The 22,572-nt window shown below is 49.5% G+C and overlaps 1 protein-coding gene across 2 annotated transcripts in view; it reads right to left on the minus strand.

The window, feature by feature from the left end:
• Positions 1 to 14,212: 14,212 nt before the first annotated feature.
• LOC126262607 (snurportin-1) overlaps positions 14,213 to 22,572 on the minus strand; it is a 79,035-nt gene continuing 70,675 nt past the window's right edge. For both annotated transcript variants that reach the window (XM_049959360.1, XM_049959359.1), the window contains one exon: positions 14,213 to 14,427. In XM_049959360.1, coding sequence (XP_049815317.1) covers positions 14,265 to 14,427 — 163 coding nt within the window. In that variant the 3' untranslated portion in view covers positions 14,213 to 14,264. The remainder of the gene's footprint in view (positions 14,428 to 22,572) is intronic.

Raw genomic sequence — 22,572 nt, forward strand, 5'->3', positions numbered from 1 at the left:
TCTCTTGGGGAAAGGGCCATAAAGACAACAGAGGTCCTGAACTAAAGATTAAATGTCCTTTGCCATATTGCTATAATGGATAAAAAGTAAAATGCGGTGAACAGCCCGTGTGTCATTCTCTAAACAGCCGATAGCTCATATGACAAACATGAATTAGAATGTAAAAGGTTAAAAATGGGCATTCCGTAAGTAAACTGCGAACCGTCAAAAGTTGAGAACAATGAGCACAAAGGGTGGGGGATCACTACTAAACAAAACCTAGCTAAAAATGATCTCCTTGTGGTGAAAGGGCTGAGATGAGGTTGTTCAAGCTGCTGGGAGAAGTCCAGTTCCCCAGAGCTTGTGCCCATGAAGGGAGGAATAGTAGTGGTGCCAAAATGACACTATCTGTGGACAGATGGCAACACAGAGGACATTACAGGGAATGGCAGAACTATCAAGCTGAGGTACAAGTACTGCAGCCTTGGCAGCAGCGTCAGCGGCTTCATTTGCCATCTGACTGATGTGACCAGGGACCCACTTAAACACAGTGGCTCCTTCAAGAGTGAGCAAGTGAAAGCTTTCTCACACCCATTGCACTAAGGGATGGATGGTGTACAGTACACAGAGGCTCCGAAGGGCACTGAGAGAGTCAGAGCAGATGACACAATTCAAAAGCCTGTATTGCCGAATATACTACACGGCCTGATACAGGGTGAAGAGCTCCGCAGTAAATACTGAACAGTGTTCTGGAAGCCAATACCAAAAATCGTCGGTGCCAATGACGAAGGCACACCCAACACCACAGTCAGTCTGAACGCCATTGCTGTACACAAAAGTACTTTTGCGAAGTTCCGTGAGAAGATTAGTCTTGAGTAGTACTCTTAGGTAGCAAATGAAGTCCAAGGTGAACATGGGCCATCCCACGAAGCCAAGGCATTGAAGGGTTCACAACCACTGGGAAAGAGGCAAGTAGCATGAAATTAAGCTGCCAGAGCAGTAGCCAAAAGTGAACTCACGAGGTAACAGAGAAGAGGGATGTGCTCCATGCTGGCAATCAAAGGAGTCCTTGAAGAAGGAGGCATAGGATGGGTGACCAGGCACGGCAGACAAATGGTATGGATATCTGCTGAGGAGAAAATCATGGTGGTATGACAGTGGGGATTTAGAGCTTCTACATAGATTAGATTAGATTAGTTTTTCATTCCATAGATCCGTGCTGAGGAGATCCTCATGGATGTGGAACATACAGACTCTCAACCGGACTACAGTAAAAGTGCCAGTGGCCAAACAGATGCCGTGATGGTGGATAGTATTTTTGGCACAAGATGGACGGATGTGTAGATGCATAAGCAAAACAGCCATACTTTAGTTTTGAATGGACAAGGGATCGTACAAAAGGACGAGGGTTGTCTGATCCGCTACCCAAGAAGTAGCGCTGAGGACACGTAGGACATTGAGAGACCGGTACAGAGGGTGGCCAGGTGAGACACATGGGAGGACCGAGAAAATCCAGGAACAAGGCCAAGGTGTAAAGGTGATGGAAGAAACCAATTGCACCACCAGAAATTCATACAAATGGTTTTGTCAGTGGAAAAGCAACAGTCACTGTTGATGCTCCATGAGCAAAGACGATCGAGACAATGCTGAAGACACCGCCCAAGGAGACAAGTCCTTGGAGAACTGCAGTAGATGGCAAAATCGTCAATGAAATGGGAACTGGAGATGCTCAGCAAGAGAGAGGCCATAATAGGGTTAATGGTTATAGCAAAAAGGATGACGCTCGGGACGGAACCCTGAGGCACACCATTTTCCTGGATAAGGTGCCCAACAAAGCTGAACCTACATATACCAGGAAAACTATGTCTTTTAAAAATTCCTGAACGAAATGGGGCATGGACTCCAGAAGCCCCACGTGTAGAGAGTATGGAGAAAACCATTCACGACATGGGTTGACTAAGTGATGAGATAGTGAACTGCAGAACGGCACACTTGAAATCCATATTGTGTAGTGGTTAGTAAATTGCGAGACTTGAGCCACCTTACCAGCCGGGCATGAATCATACATTCCATCATCTTGCAAACACAGCGTGCGAGAGAAATGGGGCAGTAGCTAGAAGGAAGGTGTTTGTCCTTAACGGACTTGGTATGGATATAACAGTGGCTTCACGCCAGCGTATGGGAAACGTGCCCTCTGTCCAGATATGATTATATGTATGAAGCAGAAAGTGCTTGACTGTAAGAGAAAGGTTCTGCAACATCTACAGTCAACATCATCCGACCCTAGGGCAAAGGTTCAGGATTAAGTGAGAGAATGATCTAACTCCCTCATAGTAAAATTGGCATTGTAGCACTCACAATTCTGAGAAGAGTAGGGTATCGCCTAAGCCTCCTCCAATCATTTCCGACGGTGAAAGGCAGGGTGACAGTGGGTGGAGTTCAAAATCTCCAGAAACTAGCAGACTAAGGTGTTTGAGATAGCAATATGGTCCACTGTGACCTCATCTGCTGTGGTCAGGCTGCTAATTGGGAAATGGATCTTGGTCCCAGGGAGCCATCGGAGGTTGGCCCAGACAATGGGAGAGGGAGTGCTAGTGTTAAAAGAACTAGTAAATGAAATCCAGCTAGCTTCTTTGCCATCCTCAAGAATGAGATGACACTGTGCACACAACTGTTTATAACAAATTCAATTTGTCATCTTAGGATGATGGTTAAAAATGCGGAGAGCACATCTCCATGCATGAATTGCATTGCGGAATGCCTCAGTCCACCAACAGATAGGAACATGGCACAAAAGGATTAAGTGCGAGGGATGGAACATTCTGCGACGGTAAGGATAATGTTGGCTAGGTACTCTACCTAGGGGGGCACTCAACATTACGGTCATCAGTGCCCTGACGAAAAGTCAACATGTAATCCCATGGGTAGGGCTGTTCCCACATGCAGAGCAGTTTACAATGTACTAAAGTCTACCACCCATCCTCACCAGTTTAGGGATGAGGCCCGATAGTTCACAAAATTTCACCACTCTGTTAACACTGGTATCGGTACCTGCGAGGACGGTGGGCAGATCTCCAGCGAGACCAAGGGCTGCCCTATTATCAGTACACAGGACACACGTAGCCACAATATGTTGAACTGAAAGTGGCACACCACAAATTTCACAGAAAGGTTGATCCTCCCCCCGGAGGAGGAAGCCATGTGTGAAAGGGCTATGCCCGATGCACTGTCTCGTAAGCAAAACCTCCTTCCAGCGGCGAGGCTAACATGAAGTCCGCCAAGCTTTTGTGGTCGGTTTGAGCGACCACAGTTTTTTGTCCGACACCTGCAACCATTCAGTCTCCCACTGACGCATGATGTATCTGTCAGAAAATGAGATAATGGCGTGCAGCAGGATGGGACACTGATGGACAGCACCATCCCAACATGCTTCCTTGGCAGCTTTATCAGCCATGTCGTTACCCTGTATCCCAATGTGGGCAGGTACCCAGCAAAAAGATAACCTCGTTGCCACGGCATTGGAGTCGCTGTAAGCAATCATGGATGAGCTGAATCAGCGGGTCTACTGGATACACTTGGTGAAGTGCTTGCAGTGCACTAAGAGTCGGAACAGACAAGAAATCTCGTACAGTGATGTCTGTGAACCCTCTCCAGTGCCATTGGAATGCCATATAACTCCGCATCATAATTTGTAAATTGTTCTGGAAGACGCACTTTAGAAACCCTATCACGGAAAACCAGAGAACCACTGAGAGCATTCCCTCGCTGGGATCCAACTGTATAAATAACGATCCATCTGTATAAATACTTAAAATATACGAAAACAAAGTTGTAAAAACCATATCTGGAGTACAATTTTTCGGGTACTGCACCAAGCTTAAAATCACTTTGGGCCTCCGAAGACACCAAGGCGGCAGTGCGTTACATCTCTGGTTGTGTATTTTCATGCCTGAGAGATCCAGATCCTTGAGGCAGTCCGTAGCACGTATACCAAATGGGTGGGCCACTTGGGGCCGATTCCTAAACAGTCATTCAAAGGCGGATTGAATCACTGAACTAAATTCCAATGACTGGGGTGACACTGAGATTTTCTGCGCCTCTCGAACCAAAAGGATACATTGCCAAATCCAAAGTGGTGGTTCACCAGCCTCTGCACACAGACTCTGTACTGGGCTGGTCCCAAAGGCTCCAGTCGATATCCAAATGCCCGGATGGTGGACAGCATTTAACATCCGGAGGTAGGAAGGGCGGGCCGATCCATAGACCACACTGCCATAGTCTAAGTGTGGCTGAACAAATGCCCTATACACCAATAGGAGGCGGGACCTGTCAGCTCCCCATGTTTTTCCGCCACGCCATTTCAAAATGTTTAACAACCGGAAGCCCTTTGTTCGTAGGTCTCTCAGGTGTGGGAGCCATGTTAATTTCAAGTCAAATAATAAACCCAAAAAGCGCACTGTGTCTTGAAAAAGTAAAATACGGTTCCCCATTGTAAGCTCTGGTTGGTTAAAACTCCGATGAGCATGATTAAAATTGACACACAGAGTCTTCTCAGGTGAGAACCGAAAACCAGTTGTCTGGGCCCAGGTTTCCATCCTCCTAATGGTCAGTTGTAGCTGCCTTGTTGTCGTCGTCGTAAGATCAGAGGAAGGGTAGAAGATTGCAAAGTCATCCACAAACAAAGAGCATTTGACTGGGCTCCCGACTGTAGAGGAAATGCCATTGATAGGGATGGGAAAGAATGTGACACTGAGGACACTGTCCTGGGGCATACCATTCTCCTGAACATGACAATGAGACATGGGATCGCCAATGTGATAAAGAAAATGCCTGTCCTCGAGAAAGGATTGGATCAGAAGCGGGAGGCATCCTCGTAGTTCCCATTAATGAAGTTGGCAAAGGATGTTGCACCTCCAAGTAGTGTCATATGCTTTTTCGAGGTCAAGAAAACACACAAACGAAATGATTTTGGCATAAGAAGGACTCCTGTATCGCCGTCTCCAGTAGAATTAAGTTGTCAAGAGTGGAACAGTAGTGCCTGAAACCACAGTGGGAGTGGCTCAGGTAACCTCGGTACTCAAGCAGCCAGATGAGGTGGCAGTTGACCATGCGTTCAAGAGTCTTACCCATACAACTAGTAAGGGCGACACTCCGAGGGGAGGGCGGCGTGGCGGGCGAGGGGAGGGGGAGGGAGTGGCAGGCGAGAGGGGGTTGGCGGACGAGGGGGGTGATGGCGGACTGGGGGGGAGTGGCGGACTGGGGGGGAGTGGCGAGCGGGGGGGGGAGCGGCGAGCGGGGGGGGGAGCGGCGAGCGGGGGGGGGAGCGGCGAGCGGGGGGGGGAGCGGCGAGCGAGGGGGGGAGCGGCGAGCGAGGGGGGGAGCGGCGAGCGAGGGGGGGAGCGGCGAGCGAGGGGGGGAGCGGCGAGCGAGGGGGGGAGCGGCGAGCGAGGGGGGGAGCGGCGAGCGAGGGGGGGAGCGGCGAGCGAGGGGGGGAGCGGCGAGCGAGGGGGGGAGCGGCGAGCGAGGGGGGGAGCGGCGAGCGAGGGGGGGAGCGGCGAGCGAGGGGGGGAGCGGCGAGCGAGGGGGAGAGGCGAGCGAGGGGGAGTGGCGAGCGAGGGAGAGTGGCGAGCGAGGGAGAGTGGCGAGCGAGGGGGGCTGGCGGCGGGAGAGGGGAGGGGGGGAGTGGCGTGCGAGGGGAGGGGGGGAGTGGCGTGCGAGGGGAGGGGGGGAGTGGCGTGCGAGGTGAGGGGGGGAGTGGCGCGCGAGGGGGGAGTGGCGTGCGTGGGGAGGGGGGAGTGGCGTGCGAGGGGGGGAGTGGCGTGCGAGGGGAGGGGGGAGTGGCGTGCGAGGGGAGGGGGGAGTGGCGTGCGAGGGGAGGGGGGAGTGGCGGGCGACGGTGGGGGGGGGGAGTGGCGGGCGACGGTGGGGGGGGGGCGGGCGCAAGAAGGGGGGGAGTAGTGGCGGGCGAGTGGAGGGGGGAGTAGTGGCGGGCGAGTGGAGGGGGGAGTAGTGGCGGGCGAGTGGAGGGGGGAGTAGTGGCGGGCGAGTGGAGGGGGGAGTAGTGGCGGGCGAGTGGAGGGGGGAGTAGTGGCGGGCGAGTGGAGGGGGGGGGGGTTAGTGGCGGCCGGGTGGAGGGGGGGGTAGTGGCGGCCGAGTGGAGGGGGGGGTAGTGGTGGCCGAGTGGGGGGGGGGTAGTGGCGGCCGAGTGGGGGGGGGTAGTGGCGGGCGAGTGGGGGGGGCGGTTAGCGGCGGGCGAGTGGGTGGGGGGCGGGTAGCGGCGGGCGAGTGGGTGGGGGGCGGGTAGCGGCGGGCGAGAGGGGGGGGTAGCGGCGGGCGAGAGGGGGGGGCGGTTAGCGGCGGGCGAGAGGGGGGGCCGGGTAGCGGCGGGCGAGAGGGGGGCGGCGGGTAGCGGCGGGCGAGAGGGGGGCGGCGGGTAGCGGCGGGCGAGAGGGGGGCGGCGGGTAGCGGCGGGCGAGAGGGGGGCGGCGGGTAGCGGCGGGTGAATGGGGGGGGCGGGTAGCGGCGGGCGAGAGGGGGGGGCGGGTAGCGGCGGGCGAGAGGGGGGGGCGGGTAGCGGCGGGCGAGAGGGGGGGGTGGGTAGCGGCGGGTGAGAGGGGGGGGGCGGGTAGCGGCGGGCGAGAGGGGGGGCGGGTAGCGGCGGGCGAGAGGGGGGGCGGGTAGCGGCGGGCGAGAGGGGGGGGGCGGGTAGCGGCGGGCGAGTGGGGTGGGGCTGGCGGCGGGCGAGTGTGGTGGGGCTGGCGGCGGCCGAGTGGGGGGGGTAGTGGCGGCCGAGTGGGGGGGGTAGTGGCGGCCGAGTGGGGGGGGTAGTGGCGGCCGAGTGGGGGGGGGGGTAGTGGCGGCCGAGTGGGGGGGTAGTGGCGGCCGAGTGGGGGGGGTAGTGGCGGCCGAGTGGGGGGGGTAGTGGCGGCCGAGTGGGGGGGGTTGTGGCGGCCGAGTGGGGGGGGTAGTGGCGGCCGAGTGGGGGGGGTAGTGGCGGCCGAGTGGGGGGGTAGTGACGGCCTAGTGGGGGCGGTGTAGTGGCCGCCTAGTGGGGGCGGTGTAGTGGCCGCCTAGTGGGGGCGGGGTAGTGGCGGCCTAGTTGGGGGGGGTAGTGGCGGCCTAGTTGGGGGGGGGTAGTGGCGGCCTAGTTGGGGGGGGTAGTGGCGGCCTAGTTGGGGGGGGTAATGGCGGCCTAGTTGGGGGGGGGTAATGGCGGCCTAGTTGGGGGGGGTAGTGGCGGCCTAGTTTGGGGGGGGTAGTGGCGGCCTAGTTGGGGGGGGGGTAGTGGCGGCCTAGTTGTGGCGGTAGTGGCGGCCTAGTTGTGGCGGTAGTGGCGGCCTAGTTGTGGCGGTAGTGGCGGCCTAGTTGTGGCGGTAGTGGCGGCCTAGTTGGGGGGGGGGTAGTGGCGGCCTAGTTGGGGGGGGGGGGAGTTGCTGCCTAGTTGGGGGGGGGGAGTTGCTGCCTAGTTGGGGGGGGAGTTGCTGCCTAGTTGGGGGGGGGTTGCTGCCTAGTTGGGGGGGGGGAGTTGCTGCCTAGTTGGGGGGGGGGAGTTGCTGCCTAGTTGGGGGGGGTAGTGGCTGCCTAGTTGGGGGGGGGTAGTGGCTGCCTAGTTGGGGGGGGGTAGTGGCGGCCTAGTGGCGGTGGGGGGGGGGTGTTGCTAGTGGCGGCCTAGTGGTGGTGGGGGGGTGTTGCTAGTGGCGGCCTAGTGGTGGTGGGGGGGTGTTGCTAGTGGCGGCCTAGTGGTGGTGGTGGGGGGGTGTTGCTAGTGGCGGCCTAGTGGTGGTGATGGTGGGGTGTTGCTAGTGGCGGCCTAGTGGTGTTGGTGGTGGGGGTTGCTAGTGGCGGCCTAGTGGTGGTGGTGGTGGTGGTGGGGAGTGCTAGTTGCGGGGGGGTGCTAGTGGCGGCCTAGTGGCGGGGGCGTGCTAGTGGCTGGCGAGTGGGGGGGTTCTAGTGGCTGGCGAGTGGGGGGGTGCTAGTGGCGGGCGAGTGGGGAGGGGTAGTGGGGGGGTAGTGGCGGACGAGGGGAGGGGAGTGGTGGACGAGGGGGTATGTGGCGGACGACGGGGGGGTGTGGGGAGTGGCGGACGAGGGGGGTGTGGGGAGTGGCGGACGAGGGGGGGTGTGGGGAGTGGCGGACGAGCGGGTGTGTGGGGAGTGGCGGACCAGGGGGGGTGTGGGGAGTGGCGGACGAGGGGGGGTGTGGGGGGGGGGGTGGGGAGTGGCGGACGAGGGGGGGTGTGGGGAGTGGCGGACGAGCGGGTGTGTGGGGAGTGGCGGACCAGGGGGCGGGTGGGGGTGGCGGACGAGTGGGGGTGTGGGGAGTGGCGGACGAGGGGGCGGGTGGGGAGTGGCGGATGATCGGGGGGGTGGGGAGTGGCGGACCAGGGGGCGGGTGGGGGAATGGCATGCGGGCGGGGGGGGGGAATGGCGGACGGGTGAGCGGGGGGGGGAATGGCGGACGGGCGGGGGGGGGGGAATGGCGGACGGGCGCGGGGGGGGGAATGGCGGACGGGCGCGGGGTGGGGAATGGCGGACGGGCGCGGGGGGGGGGGGAATGGCGGACGGGCGCGGGGGGGGGAATGGCGGACGGGCGCGGGGGGGGGAATGGCGGACGGGCGGGGGGGGAATGGCGGACGGGCGCGGGGGGGGGAATGGCGGACGGGCGGGGGGGGGGGAATGGCGGACGGGCGGGGGGGGGGGGAATGGCGGACGGGCGGGGGGGGAATGGCGGCCGGGCGGGGGGGGGAATGGCGGACGGGCGGGGGGAATGGCATACTGGGGGGGGGGAATGGCGGACCGGGGGGGGGAATGGCGGACCGGGGGGGGGAATGGCGGACTGGGGGGGGGAATGGCGGACCGGGGGGGGGTAATGGCGGACAAGTGGGGCAATGGCGGACGAGTGGGGGGAGGGGACGAGGGGGTAGGGGACAAGGGGCGGAGGGGACGAGGCGTGAGAGGGGTGGAGGGGGAAGGGCCGAGGGGGAGAGGGGAGGAGGGGGAGAGGGGAGGATCAGTCTTTTTTATCAGCCTGTTAAATATTCGACACATTAACTGAATGGTGAATGGCTACTTCCACTTTTCATTACTCACATTCGATCCAGGACTTTCCAGTGTTTTACTACTTTTCTGTAATTGTGTTACATGCTGGAACACATTAAATGATTATGTAACTAGAGGTGATGTTATTCCCTTCATTTTTATATAGGGGTGTAATTAGGGCATGTTTAAAGCACACAGGAATTATCCCTGCAGTCTGACTTATAGATGACACTTAAGTGAATTTATCAAAGTAGCAAAATGCTTTAATATACTGATAAACCATCATAGCAAGCCAATTATTGCTTTTTGTGATTTTTTGTAATCTTCTTATAGACTATTGTCAGAGAAAGGAAGTGTGGACCAAAGTAACACTAATGCGTTCTGTTTGGCTGTATAATAGCAGATGTGATATTTGTGGCCAATTGACGAAGCCATTGAAATTGTCCATGTGAAATCATTTCTGCCATAGGTATTGAATGATGATTTGTATGCTGTAAGACCATTGTGTGAAGCTGATAACTGAATATCTTCAGGGACTTACAATACTGATATATTTAATCCTAACAGCAATAATTAGGATAGATACTACTCATCACATGGAAGAGGCACTGGTACTCAGGCCTAGTTCTTTTGAAAAGACCTTTAGGCAGCTTATATCTATATGTGGTGAGTAGCAGTCTGTCCTAATTCATGTTGTTATTCCATTCTGGACTTTCTATGTAATTCTAATGGTATATGTGGTTAATAATAAAAGTGAATTTAGGATGAACTGCAAAATTCATAACCAAAATATTTTAATTCCTACTTGGGCTGTTTGTACTGGTGTAAGAATCTACAGCAGGTAGCCGGAATACATCCGGCAAGAAATCAGAAATCCACAGACCTTATGAAAACAAATAAAAGATTGCCTTATTAGCCACTCCTCTTACCAATTATCAAAATTTTACAGGTAACATTAATATTCATATTCAGCAGGTTTTAACTTTACCAGTTTATAGAAAGCTAATAGCCATCTGTGTAAAGTCCTTGAATGCTTAGTATGAAGGACTAGATAAAAATAGCTGTTGAGTAGTGGACTATTGGTGGCTTTGTTCAAAGTGGCTGCTTTCCTCCTAACATATATATAGCACTGTAAAAATAATTCTCAGAGTTATCAGTGTAGGTAGATTAGTTAGTTAAATTCTTGTTGTTATATTACAGAACTTGCCTGTAATGGCTTCTTGTGCCTGTTAATGTGTAACCTGACATGCATTCAACACTGCAGAAGGCTCCCTTCCATGGTGAAATTCACAGGACATAATGTGATTGAATCATATCATCATACCTCTCTCTCTCTCTCTCTCTCTCTCTCTCTCTCTCTCTCTCTCGTGTGTGTGTGTGTGTGTGTGTGTGTGTGTGTGTGTGTGTGTGTGTGGCCACATCTCCTTCAGAACCACTACATCGAGTTCAATCAAACTTGGTATGCATACTACTTATTGTCTGGGAAGAAGCACTGTGGGAGTAAGAACCATCCCCAATTAGGGTCGGGGTGAAAATGGGGTGAAACAGGATATACAGGGTGGTCGGATATTCCCATTATGAACTTCTAGGACATGTAGAGGGTAGTAAGTACAGAACATTTTGAATAGGAACCCATGTCCAGAATCTTATCGTTTCCATTCTACGACAGTTTCAATTCAGATGTGTACCTCATCAAACTCTGCTTAGAGCAAGAGAAATGTCTCAGAGTTCCCTGTCCTGGTCTACTACTTGTAGAGTTGCATGAAGAGCCTAATTTATGAGACACCTATAGAGACAGAGGAAGATCTGCTGGTATGAGTTCTGGCTGCTGCACAAGACATTGAAGAGACATAAGGTGGGATGGAGAGAGAGTACCAGAACGTGCTTTGGAGGTACAATGTGTGTAACAACGTTGGTGGTTGCCACATTGAACCACTGTTGTAATGCATCGGTACGTTCCGGCTGGTGCCGTAGATGCTGGGTTCTTGTTGTTGTCGACTAATGTAAACCGTAAGGTGTAAGCTGTAACGCAAATGCTTAAGTAATAACGGAACGAGTCGGTATTATTTTCAAATGGATTGTAACAATTGTACTGGGTCACACATAAGTACATTCCTCACATATCTACATCTACATCCACATCCATACTCCGCAAGCCACCTGACGGTGTGTGGCGGAGGGTACCCTGAGTACCTCTATCGGTTCTCCCTTCTATTCCAGTCTCTTATTGTTCATGGAAAGAAGGATTGTTGGTATGCTTCTGTGTGGGCTCTAATCTCTCTGATTTTATCCTCATGGTCTCTTCGCGAGACATACGTAGGAGGGAGCAATATACTGCTTAACTCCTCAGTGAAGGTATGTTCTCGAAACTTCAACAAAAGCCCGTACCGAGCTACTGAGCGTCTCTCCTGCAGAGTCTTCCACTGGAGGTTATCTATCATCTCCGTAATGCTTTCTCGATTACGAAATGATCCCGTAACGAAGTGGGCTGCTATCCGTTGGATCTTCTCTATCTCTTCTATCAACCCTATCTGGTACGGACCCCACACTGCTGAGCAGTATTCAAGCAGTGGGCGAACAAGTGTACTGTAACCTACTTCTTTTGTGTTCGGATTGTATTTCCTTAGGATTCTTCCAATGAATCTCAGTCTGGCATCTGCTTTACCGACGATCACCTTTATATGATCATTCCATTGTAAATCACTCCTAATGCGTACTCCCAGATAATTTATGGAATTAACTGCTTCCAGTTGCTGACCTGCTATATTGTAGCTAAATGATACGGGATCTATCTTTCTATGTATTCGCAGCACATTACACTTGCCTACATTGAGATTGAATTGACATTCCCTGCACCATGTGTCAATTCGCTGCAGATCCTCCTGCATTTCAGTACAATTTTCCATTGTTACAACCTCTCGATACACCACAGCATCATCTGCAAAAAGCCTCAGTGAACTTCCGATGTCATCCACAAGGTCATTTATGTATATTGTGAATAGCAACGGTCCTACAACACTCCCTTGCAGCACACCTGAAATCACTCTTACTTCGGAAGACTTCTCTCCATTGAGAATGACATGCTGCGTTCTGTTATCTAGGAACTCTTCAATCCAATCACACAATTGGTCTGATAGTCCATATGCTCTTACTTTGTTCATTAAACGACTGTGGGAAACTGTATCGAACGCCTTGCGGAAGTCAAGAAACACGGCATCTACCTGTGAACCCGTGTGTATGGCCCTCTGAGTCTCGTGGACGAATAGCGCAAGCTGGGTTTCACACGACTGTCTTTTTTGAAACCCATGCCGATTCCAACAGAGTAGATTTTTAGTCTCCAGAAAAGTCATTATACTCCAACATAATACGTGTTCCAAAATTCTACAACTGATCGACGTTAGAGATATAGGTCTATAGTTCTGGACATCTGTTCGACGTCCCTTCTTGAAAACGGGGATGACCTGTGCCCTTTTCCAATCTTTTGGAATGCTACACTCTTCTAGAGACCTACGGTACACTGCTGCAAGAAGGGGGGGCAAGCTCCTTCGCGTACTCTGTGTAAAATCGAACTGGTATCCCATCAGGTCCAGCGGCCTTTCCTCTTTTGAGCGATTGTATTTGTTTCTCTATCCCTCTGTCGTCTATTTCGATAACTACCATTTTGTCATCTGTGTGACAATCTAGAGAAGGAGCTACAGTGCAGTCTTCCTCTGTGAAACAGGTTTGGAAAAAGACATTTAGTATTTCGGCCTTTAGTCTGTCATCCTCTGTTTCAGTACCATTTTGGTCACAGTGTCTGGACATTTTGTTTTGATCCACCTACCGCTTTGACATAAGACCAAAATTTCTTGGGATTTTCTGTCAAGGAGTGGATGAGATAATCATTTGCACAGAAACTGTCGTAGAACGGAAACAATACTATATTCGGGACATGGGTTCCTATTCAGAATGTTATGAGGGGATCTGAATATTTGCAAATGACTGATCTTCTCAACAGATCTAAAAAAAGTTTGCTAGATTCAGCTGACTTCTCTGATCAGTCTTACGCACATAGAAGTCATTTCTGAATAAACCAGAATGTAATAAGGCACATTGTTAATCATTATCAAGTGAACTACTGTTTGTCTTGTTCATTCACATTGTTATGGCATTTCGCATGTCATTTGTTTATTGACGTAACAAAAAGTGAAAGGTAATCAATCTCTTCATCCTATATGTATTGTACCAAGGAATAATCCTCAGAAGGATACAAAAGGCAAATCCTGGGAAGCCCGACGTTAAGTGAGATAGAATAACCCAAGAGTTAAAAACTGAGGAGAAGCAGAAGGGGAGTGAGGGAGAAATGTGGGTGAGCTGCTCTGCCTAGCATGCAGTTGGAGCTTCCTAGAGCATCGTATGCAGAGGGAGATGCACTACATCCCATGAGCACCACCTCACCATCCATTACCCCAAGACAACAAATAGCACAGACAAGATGATAAAATTTTAGGAAAAATAAAACATTAAATAAAAATGGCAAACATAAAATAACAAGGTAAATAAGATGGGAAGGTTAGGGGCGAGGCCAGGCCAGGCCACCGAGCAATGGCCACCATGTCGCCCTGGGCCAGAGCAGGCAAGGGTTACCCCACCCCTCCAATCCCTCAGGTGGCCAATGAAGTCAAAGTGCCCCACCTCACAGTGATGAGTAGGAAGTACTTTATGGATGAAACTTAAAACAAGATCAGTCACTTTGGTGTCATCTGATAGTCCCACAGTAGTGGGTCAGTAAGGTTAGAGGATCACCACAAAGCAGCCAAACATGTTTCAGGTGAAATTCTCACTCTGCAGTGGAGTGTGCACTGATATGAAACTTTCTGGCAGATTAAAACTATGTGCCTGACCGAGACTAACTTGGGACACCCAAGTTTGGGGGTTCATCCAGCCACAGTTTTGATCTGACAGGAAGTTTCGTGTTCAGAAAATCTACACCAAACTAGACACCAGTATCATTCAATACACCCAGTCCTTCAAAGTAATTACGTATTCATGGTCTGTACCGACTTAGACGATGCAAAGATTACAAACAAGTGTCAGTGTCTACGAAGTCAGTGGTTTGATTGTAGGTATCATGAAACTAGGGATTTAATGTAAATGTTAATCTACAAACTGACTCAGAGAAAGAGAGTAAGTGTAATCAGTAAAACGACAAATCTAGAAATAAATAAGCACTCTTTACTCAGCTTACAACATACAAAAACATGAACTCAAGATTGAGGTAAATCAGGAGATACATCATCAATACTGATATCAATCACAGATAATTCATTAGAAATATCACATTCAAACTCAGCTGCATCTGGTTCTTTTACATCATGTGCAGCAGTCGTGGGTGAGCCATCACTTGAGCATTCTGTCTCCATTTTTACACTGCAAAATAATTTCATCATTATTAACAAGTAATAACAGCTAACACAATACAAACTATTAAAATTCATTACGAGTTAAATATCAAAAAACACACAGACACACATACAAATTTTCAACTTTGTCCTATCTGATTTAACACAAGCAAATTGATGCTTCATGAACTAAGTATCTGGTGAGGCATGTGACTGGATAAGGTAGAGAACAACAGTTTTCATTGTATTTCATCTGTACTTTTATGTGGGACTGTAGATGAGTGATTACTGATCAGTTGCCAAAACAGGATAAGATGAACAACCAGAGTAGGTTCCCACACCCAAACTTCAAGTTTACCAAATTGCCGACTGCTTTGCTTAAAGAAAATTATAGCCATGAGAATTAGGGAAAAAAAAAAGAGAGAGAGAGAGAAAGAGGGATGCGCCTGGGTGTTACAAGGAATAAAATGACATGCCAAAACAAAGCAAAAGGAATTGCAGAGAAGAAATCAAAGAACACAGTTTAATGCATCACCTGTAACTCAAATTATAAAACCATAATGATGAGCTGTTCACTTTAAATTGCTAAGAAATAAGGGGTAAACAAACATGTTGAGGAATATACATTACAAAGAGCAAGTAAAAACTGTACAAAAATATTATAAATAATTGTTGTGGGCTAGAAAAATTTACTTTATTGCAACGTAAGAACTAAACTGTAGCTCATACAACTCCATTCAATAGAATATTCAACAACAGAATAAAACATATATAAAACAAAGAGAAAACTTAAGTCAGCAACTGCACTAAATGTCATCTCTAATATTAGTAATTACTTGCATGTAGCATTACACTTAACTCTCCCTTAGTGTTAATGATGTTATTCTGTTTAATGAGACATGTCGTCCAGACCAGGTAACAACGAGTCTTGCACAGGTTGCTGACGGACTTTAGAGGCAGCCTTCAACGTCCATGGCAGCTGATCTGTTATGGAGGCATAGCGGATGGAGTATTAGTCGAGTTTGTGTCTTCTGTAGACAAGTCTGAAATAGTATAGGGTACATGGGAAGTTACTTTCAGCCTGTCGATGGTGACAGTGGTTGGCATACCCATCACATCGACTTTGAGAATGTCTTGTCCTCTGTACTTATGTCATGGTAACATCCAGCGCAGGGTGGCTGCAGTGGCTTGCATACTGCTTCAAGCTGTATGAAGACATGATGGCACTCCTGTAGCTCATAAAAACACAAGGGCAATGGGTCGGCTGATCCCTTTGAACAAGGGGGCATAGTTGCCAGATTTGTGTATATAGCTTTTGTACAAAATCTGACGGGTTAATGCAGTTATCTGGCACATTTGTAAAAAAAAAAAAAAAAAAAAAAAAAAAAAAAAAAAAAAAAAAAAAAAAACACACACACACACACACACACACACACACCAGGCAGTTTTATTAGCTGGCTATAAAAAAGTTCTGCACTCATGGCTTTCAGATCTTCTTTCAGGAGCGCACAGAGACCATTCACAACAGTTTTGATGTTAATGTCGGTGATCCAGGACATGTTGGTCCAAAATGTAAAATGACTAATAGCTGTAAATCAGTAGTTGTATTCTTCTGACGGTGGGACACGAGTTTCGAAGTCTACATGGACATGTCCAAATCTACAAATTGGAGGAAGGAATGTGCCAGGAGGTGACCTGATGTGCTGGACAACTTTATTCCGTTGACAGATCACGCAATGTCGCACATATTGCTTGCAATCTTTGTCCATGTTTGGCCAAATGAAAGCTTGATTCCCCATGTTGGTAGTGGCTTATACTCCAGAGTACGACATGTTATGCAAAGAGGTGATTGCCTATTGGTGAAAATCAAGAGACACTTGTTAATGGCAATGTCGCAATACAGCAGCACAGCAGCACAGCAGCACAGCTGACAGTGACAACCTAATATGGCGGAGTTGAAGGCCTGATGGTTGTGCCAACAAATTTTGTAGCTTACTATCCGATTGTTGCACTGCGGCAAGAGCTTCAAAATCAACTGCATCAGTGATCGCTTCGATCCGAGAGAGTGTGTCAGCTGACATATACAGTTCTCCTGCAACATCAACAATATTGATAGTGAACTGTCCGATATAGTCGAGATGTCGCAGCTGACATGGTGATGCTTTCTCTGGATGCTGGTGGAAAGCATATGTTAATGACTTGTGATCAATGCAAACTGCTGTCCCCCCCAACATGTGACAAAATTTCTTAATAGCAACATAAAAAGATTACAATTTGCAATCACAGTTGGGGCAATGCTGTTCAAAAGAAAAAGAGTAATGGCTACCAGTGCTCAGTCTCATTGTTCCACTGGAATTTGCCCTTTGGCTTCAGCGAACCAAGCAATAATTATTCAGTGGTGCAGCTTGTAGGGCACAACCAAAAACAAACAGCAAAAACTGGTCATGCCAAGAAACTGTCTTCATTCTTTAACTGTTGTAGGCAGCGAAAAATTAAGTACAGCTTTTGCTTTCTCTTATAGTGGCTGTAGGCCTTGTGAGTTGATAATATAGCCTAGGAATTGTACTTCAGCTGCTCTGAAGACTTGCTTCGATGTGTTGACAAGCAAGCCATGTGCATGTGACAGGTGAAAATCTGTTGTGTGACAGGTGTTCTGCCTCCCAATTTGACATGAGGAGAATGTCATCAATATATACATAACAAACAGCTAAGTCGCATCTGACTCCATCCATGAACTGTTGAAGTGTTTGGGCAGTATTAAAAAGCCCAAAATGCATTCGGGTAAATTCAAATAGTCCGAATGGTGTGCAGACGGCAGTCTCAGCATCATCATCTGGGGCAACAGGTATAACATACGAACTAAGTCCAACGTAGGAAAGATGTGTTTACTGTAGGCAATGAATGTAAAATCTTTGATATGCAGTACTGGATATCGATCTGGAATGATTCTGCCATGAAGCTGTCAAAAGGCGCTGGATGCCATCCAGTAGTCTTCTTTGGGATCACATGTAGTGGAGATGGCCAACTACAGCTCGATGGTTGGCAGATTCCTTGTCCAGGTGTGGATGAGAATTCCTGCTGAACAAGCTGCAGTTTCTTGGTGTGTCAACTGGCACAGTCCAGCATGAAATGGTGGTCCACGCATGGTCAAAATATAGTGCACCATTGGGTGATGCACAGGTGCTAGCGAGAGAGCCTGGCATGTGATCTCCAGGAACTACCTGAGGAGTTCTATGAATGGAGAATCACCAGTAATCACCAGACTGCTACATCTTCCACACAACGCACTGACCCTTGGCTTTCTAGGCTGGTAGTAGTTTCAAGAAGGCAACTGTTATGGTGGTCAGGCAGCAGTCCATAAAACGATAAAAAATCCACTCCAAGTACGGGGTGCATCATGTCCACTATGACCTACTGCCATTCAAATATGTACTGTAGGGCTAAGTTCAACACTAATGTGACACGTTCATATGTTGCGATCATAAAATAACTGGCGGTGAAAAGATGACAGACATCGCAGTTGCGACGTGGCAGAAGGGCACATGGACAGACTGACACGTCAACACACTTCTACCCAAAACTGTAATTTTGGGCCATGCTCCATTACAAACAGTCGACAGCTGTCATCTGCAGAGCCAAAGGCTGCCATCACTGACGACTTGCTGAGTTTAGCTCTTCACATGGCAGGCTACACTTCCACACCTTAGAGTCTTGGTGATGAACCTGAGCGGATGCACTTTTCCAGTGAGCTATGGCAACAAGATCAGCAACTAGTAGTCTGAGTTGTAATGCAGCAACCTGTGCAGTGAGCTCAGCAACCTGTGTTTGTAGTGCAGCATGTGTGTCATCTGCCTGAGGATGCAGGCAAACTATTGTGATGCATATGAACAGATACATTTCTACTATATGACCCACGGTTTGCACAGTGCATCTAGATCCCCAGTGCACACTGTCTGTATCCTCTCTGCATCAGGTGGCAGAAGTGAGAGTGCCAGAACACCACAGAGAGGATGGAAGTATCTTTGGTATGATGTCTCCTCATTTCAGGGCATGATTAAAGATAATCAAAGTTATGACAAAGGAAGTGATTCATTCGTTCCAGTCCCTGGTGGTATTGGATGACAAGAGGGGCACTTCCTTGTGGTTGGATCTTGGGATGGATGTAAGAATCAGGTGTGTGTGAGGATATGGCACAGGAGATCTGTTTGTGTATTACGTCTGGAGGGTATGCCTACCTGTGAGGCATTTATGAAGCCTTTCAGTGTACTGGATATGAGAGTTCTCATCCCTGCATTTGCACCTGCCACAGGGGCCAGGCTACATGGAAGGGATTTTTGATGTGGAATGGTTGGCAGCTGTCAAAGTGCAGGTACTGCTGGTGATTGGTGGGTTTGATGTGGACTGAGGCGTGGATGGAGTATTCTTAGATGAGTAGATCAACACCTTGGAAGGTGGTACAGTGGGTGGAGGAGGACCATGTTAAGTGGATGGGAGAGAAGGGGTTGAGATTGTGGAGGAATGAGGATAAGGTGTCCTGGTTTTAGTTCCAGATTATAAAGATATCAGACCAGAGCAGGGGTTTGGGGAAGCTAGGAATGCTTCATCTAGGTGGCCCATGAAGAGGCTGGCATAGGAGGGTGCCAAAGCTGTGCCTTGAATTTGTATCTATGCCTCCCCTTCTTCCCTTCAAAGGTGAAGTAGTTATGGGTTAGGATGTATGTGACCAGGTGTACAAGGAATGAGGTGGTGGGTTTGGAATCTGCAGGGCTTTGGCAGAGGTAGCATTCAATTATGACAAGGCCATGGGCATGGCCATGAGCATGGCCGATGTTTGTGTATAAGAAGGTTGCGTCAACAGCAATGAGAGAGAGCCGGTGCAGGAAGTGGTTGGTTCTAGATAACTAGTTGCAGATGTTGGACAGTAAGGGCTAAGATTGTTTTTGTAGGGTAACTGTAACTGGCCACAATGTGGCACCCAGGATTGTTAGGTTTTTGGATTTTTGGGAGCATGTAGAAGGTGGGAGTGCAGGCTGTTGTTGGGGTAATCGGGAAATGGATTCAGGGGAGAGGTTCTGGGAATGGCCTATGAATTTCAGCAGAGATTGGAGGTTCTGTTGGACTTCTAGGATGGGGTCACTGTGGCACAGCTTGTAGGTGGAGGCGTCTGACAACTGGCGCAGGCCTTCTACCAGTTATTAACTCCCGTTCATCACAGTAGTTGTGCAACCTTCATCTGCCTGGAGGATGATCAGGTCAGGATCTGTTTTTACATCATATAGGGCAGTCCTTTCTTCTACTGAAAGGTTGTTCTTAGGGAGGGACCTGGTGAAGGATGGTGAGGCCAGGTTGGAAGTTTGGAATTCCTGGAAGGTGACCGGAGGACGGTTTAGCACGAGTTTGGGAGGGTCAGGTTGGATGATGGTACAAATTATGACAGGCCGGGTTTGATGTTAGGATTGGATTGGCTTTGGTTTGGTTGGTGGCAAAGAAGTGTTTACAGTGTAGGTGAGTGAGAGAAGGAGAGTAGGTCCTTCACAAGTTCAATGTGGTTAAACCTGGGAGTAGGGCTGAAGGTGAGCCCTTGGATACGACAAACTTCTGTGGGGATGAAGACTTTTACGGCAAGGTTAACAACAGTGTTCTGGGAATCTATTGGTTCTGGATTTTGTGCAGTCTTGGTATAGGGTTTTGGAGGATGTGGTAGATAAAAAAGGTCAGTCAGAGAAGGTCTGAGTGCTATGAGAGGATGATGAGGAGGAACATTGCGAGTACAGTTGGGTTGGATAGTGGTGTCCCAAGACAAGAGTAGGATTTCAGCAGGCTGGATAACTTGTGGAGGTGGTGTCTGGAATGTTTTTCTAGGTGTTGGATTTTAATTTGGGTGATGACATTTAGACAGTGGGGATTGAATTGAACACTACCTCTCCCGATGTCCTGCAGATTCCAAATCCACCAATTTATTCCTTGTTCACCAGACCAACTACATCCTAAACCATAAACTACTTCACCTTTGAAGGGAAGATATACAAACAAATTCGTGACACAGTCATGGGCACCCACAGTGCACCCTCCTATGCCAACCTCCTCATGGGCCACCTAGAGGAAACATTCTTAGCTTCCCAGAAACCCAAACCCATTTTCTAGTTCAGATTTATTGATGACATCTTTATAATCTGGAACTAAGGCCAGGACACCTTATCCTCATTCCTCCACAATCTCAACCCATTCTCTCCCATCCACTTTACCTGGTCCTCCACACACTGTACCCCCTTCCAAGATGTTGATCGCCTCATCTAAGATGATTCCATCCATATCTTGGTCCGCATCAAACCCACTAATCACCAACAGTACCTGCACTTTGACAGCTGACACACATTCCACACCAAAACTCCTTCCCATATAACCTGGCCACCCATGGTAGGTGTATCTGCAGTGATGAGAACTCTCTTCTCCAATATGCTGAAGTCTTCATAAATGCCTTCACAGGCAGGCAATACCCTCCAGACATAATACACTAACAGATATCCCATGCCATATCCTCACACCTGATCCTCGCATCCATCCCAAAAACCAACCACAAGGAAGTGCCCCTCTTGTCACCCAATACCACCAGGGACTGGAACGAATGAATCATTTCCTTCATCAGGACATTGATTATCTTTCATCATGCCCTGAAATGAGGGACATCCTACCAAAGATACTTCCATCCTCTCCCAAAGTGGTATTCTGGCACTCTCCCAACCTCCACAAAATCCTAGTCCATCCCTATGCCACTTTCACCCAAAATCCCCTACCACAGGGATCATACCCTTGTGGAAGACCTAGATGCAAGACCTGCCCAATCCACCCATCCAGCACCACACACTCCAGTCCCATCACAGGCTTATCCTACACCATCAGAGGCCTGGCAAACTGTGAAAGTAGCCACATTATATACCAGGTCTGCTGCAACCACTGCACAGCATTTTACATTGGTATGACAACCAACCAGCTGTCAACTACAATGAATAGCCACCTCAAAATGTTGCCAAAAATGAGGTGACCCATCCAGTGGCACAATGTGTGAGTTTCAATGGCTGCTTCACAAACTGTGCCATCTGTATCCTCCCCTTCACCACCAGTTTTTCTGAGCTGTGCAGAAAATCTTTCATACTGTAACCTTCCTGGCCTACCCCCACCCAATTTGTGTCAGGTAGTTGTGTGCTGCTATCTCATGCCCAAGCATGTGAAATCATGTGCTTCTGCCTGTCCGGTAGTCATCTCCTTTATTCCTAATTAATTCATTATTGTCAACCAGAGCTTTCCGTACTTTATTATATTGTCTAGTTGCTCCCTTCCACCCAAACCTCATGTTGTCTAAAAAAAAAAAAAAAAAAAAAAGAAAGGTTCAAATGGCTCTGAGCACTATGGGACTTAACAGCTGAGGTCACCAGTCCCCTAGAATTTAGAACTACTTAAACCTAACTAACATAAGAACATCACACACATCCATGCCTGAGGCAGGATTCGAACCAGCGACCTTAGTGGTTGCACGGTTCCAGGCTGAAGCACCTAGAACCGCTCGGCCACTCCGGCCTGCTGCTGTTCACCCTTCGTTACTGTCTCCTTTACTAGCTGCCCTCTATTATCTGTGCATTTCTTTCTCTCACATTTCTTCCCTCTCGCCTTTATGACACACTCCATAATAGCCGTGACACACATGTATGCACATGACTTTTGTTACACCCTGTAGTTACAACCGTGTCTCTTACATCAGCTGCGCGTGCAACTCCTCATGCCACAGGACTCCCGATAATAGCATAACACACCTTTAGCAATGCAAAATCCTTCCCTCTCTCATGTATCACTTCCAATCTGCCTGTGATTGTTTTCATTTTATCTCTTACATGTGATGATAAATCACACATGATCGAATTTATTGTGTGTGCATGGTGATATATCACACGTGACCACATATACTGCTGACACAGTACTAGCCCTTGCCCCAACACAACTCCTTTCCCTCCTTACACCCATCAACATTATTCAACTCGCCCTGCAACTACCTGCAATCTTTACCCACCACTTTCAACACCAACTTTCTTCCCCAGTGCCATCTCACCGTCCCCCCCCCCCTCCCCCACCAAACACAATGGATCCCTCCTCTATTTACCTGCATCAGTTCAGAAATGTT

This window comes from Schistocerca nitens, chromosome 6 (assembly GCF_023898315.1).
Source record: "Schistocerca nitens isolate TAMUIC-IGC-003100 chromosome 6, iqSchNite1.1, whole genome shotgun sequence".
Classification (NCBI taxonomy): Eukaryota; Metazoa; Arthropoda; class Insecta; order Orthoptera; family Acrididae; genus Schistocerca; species Schistocerca nitens.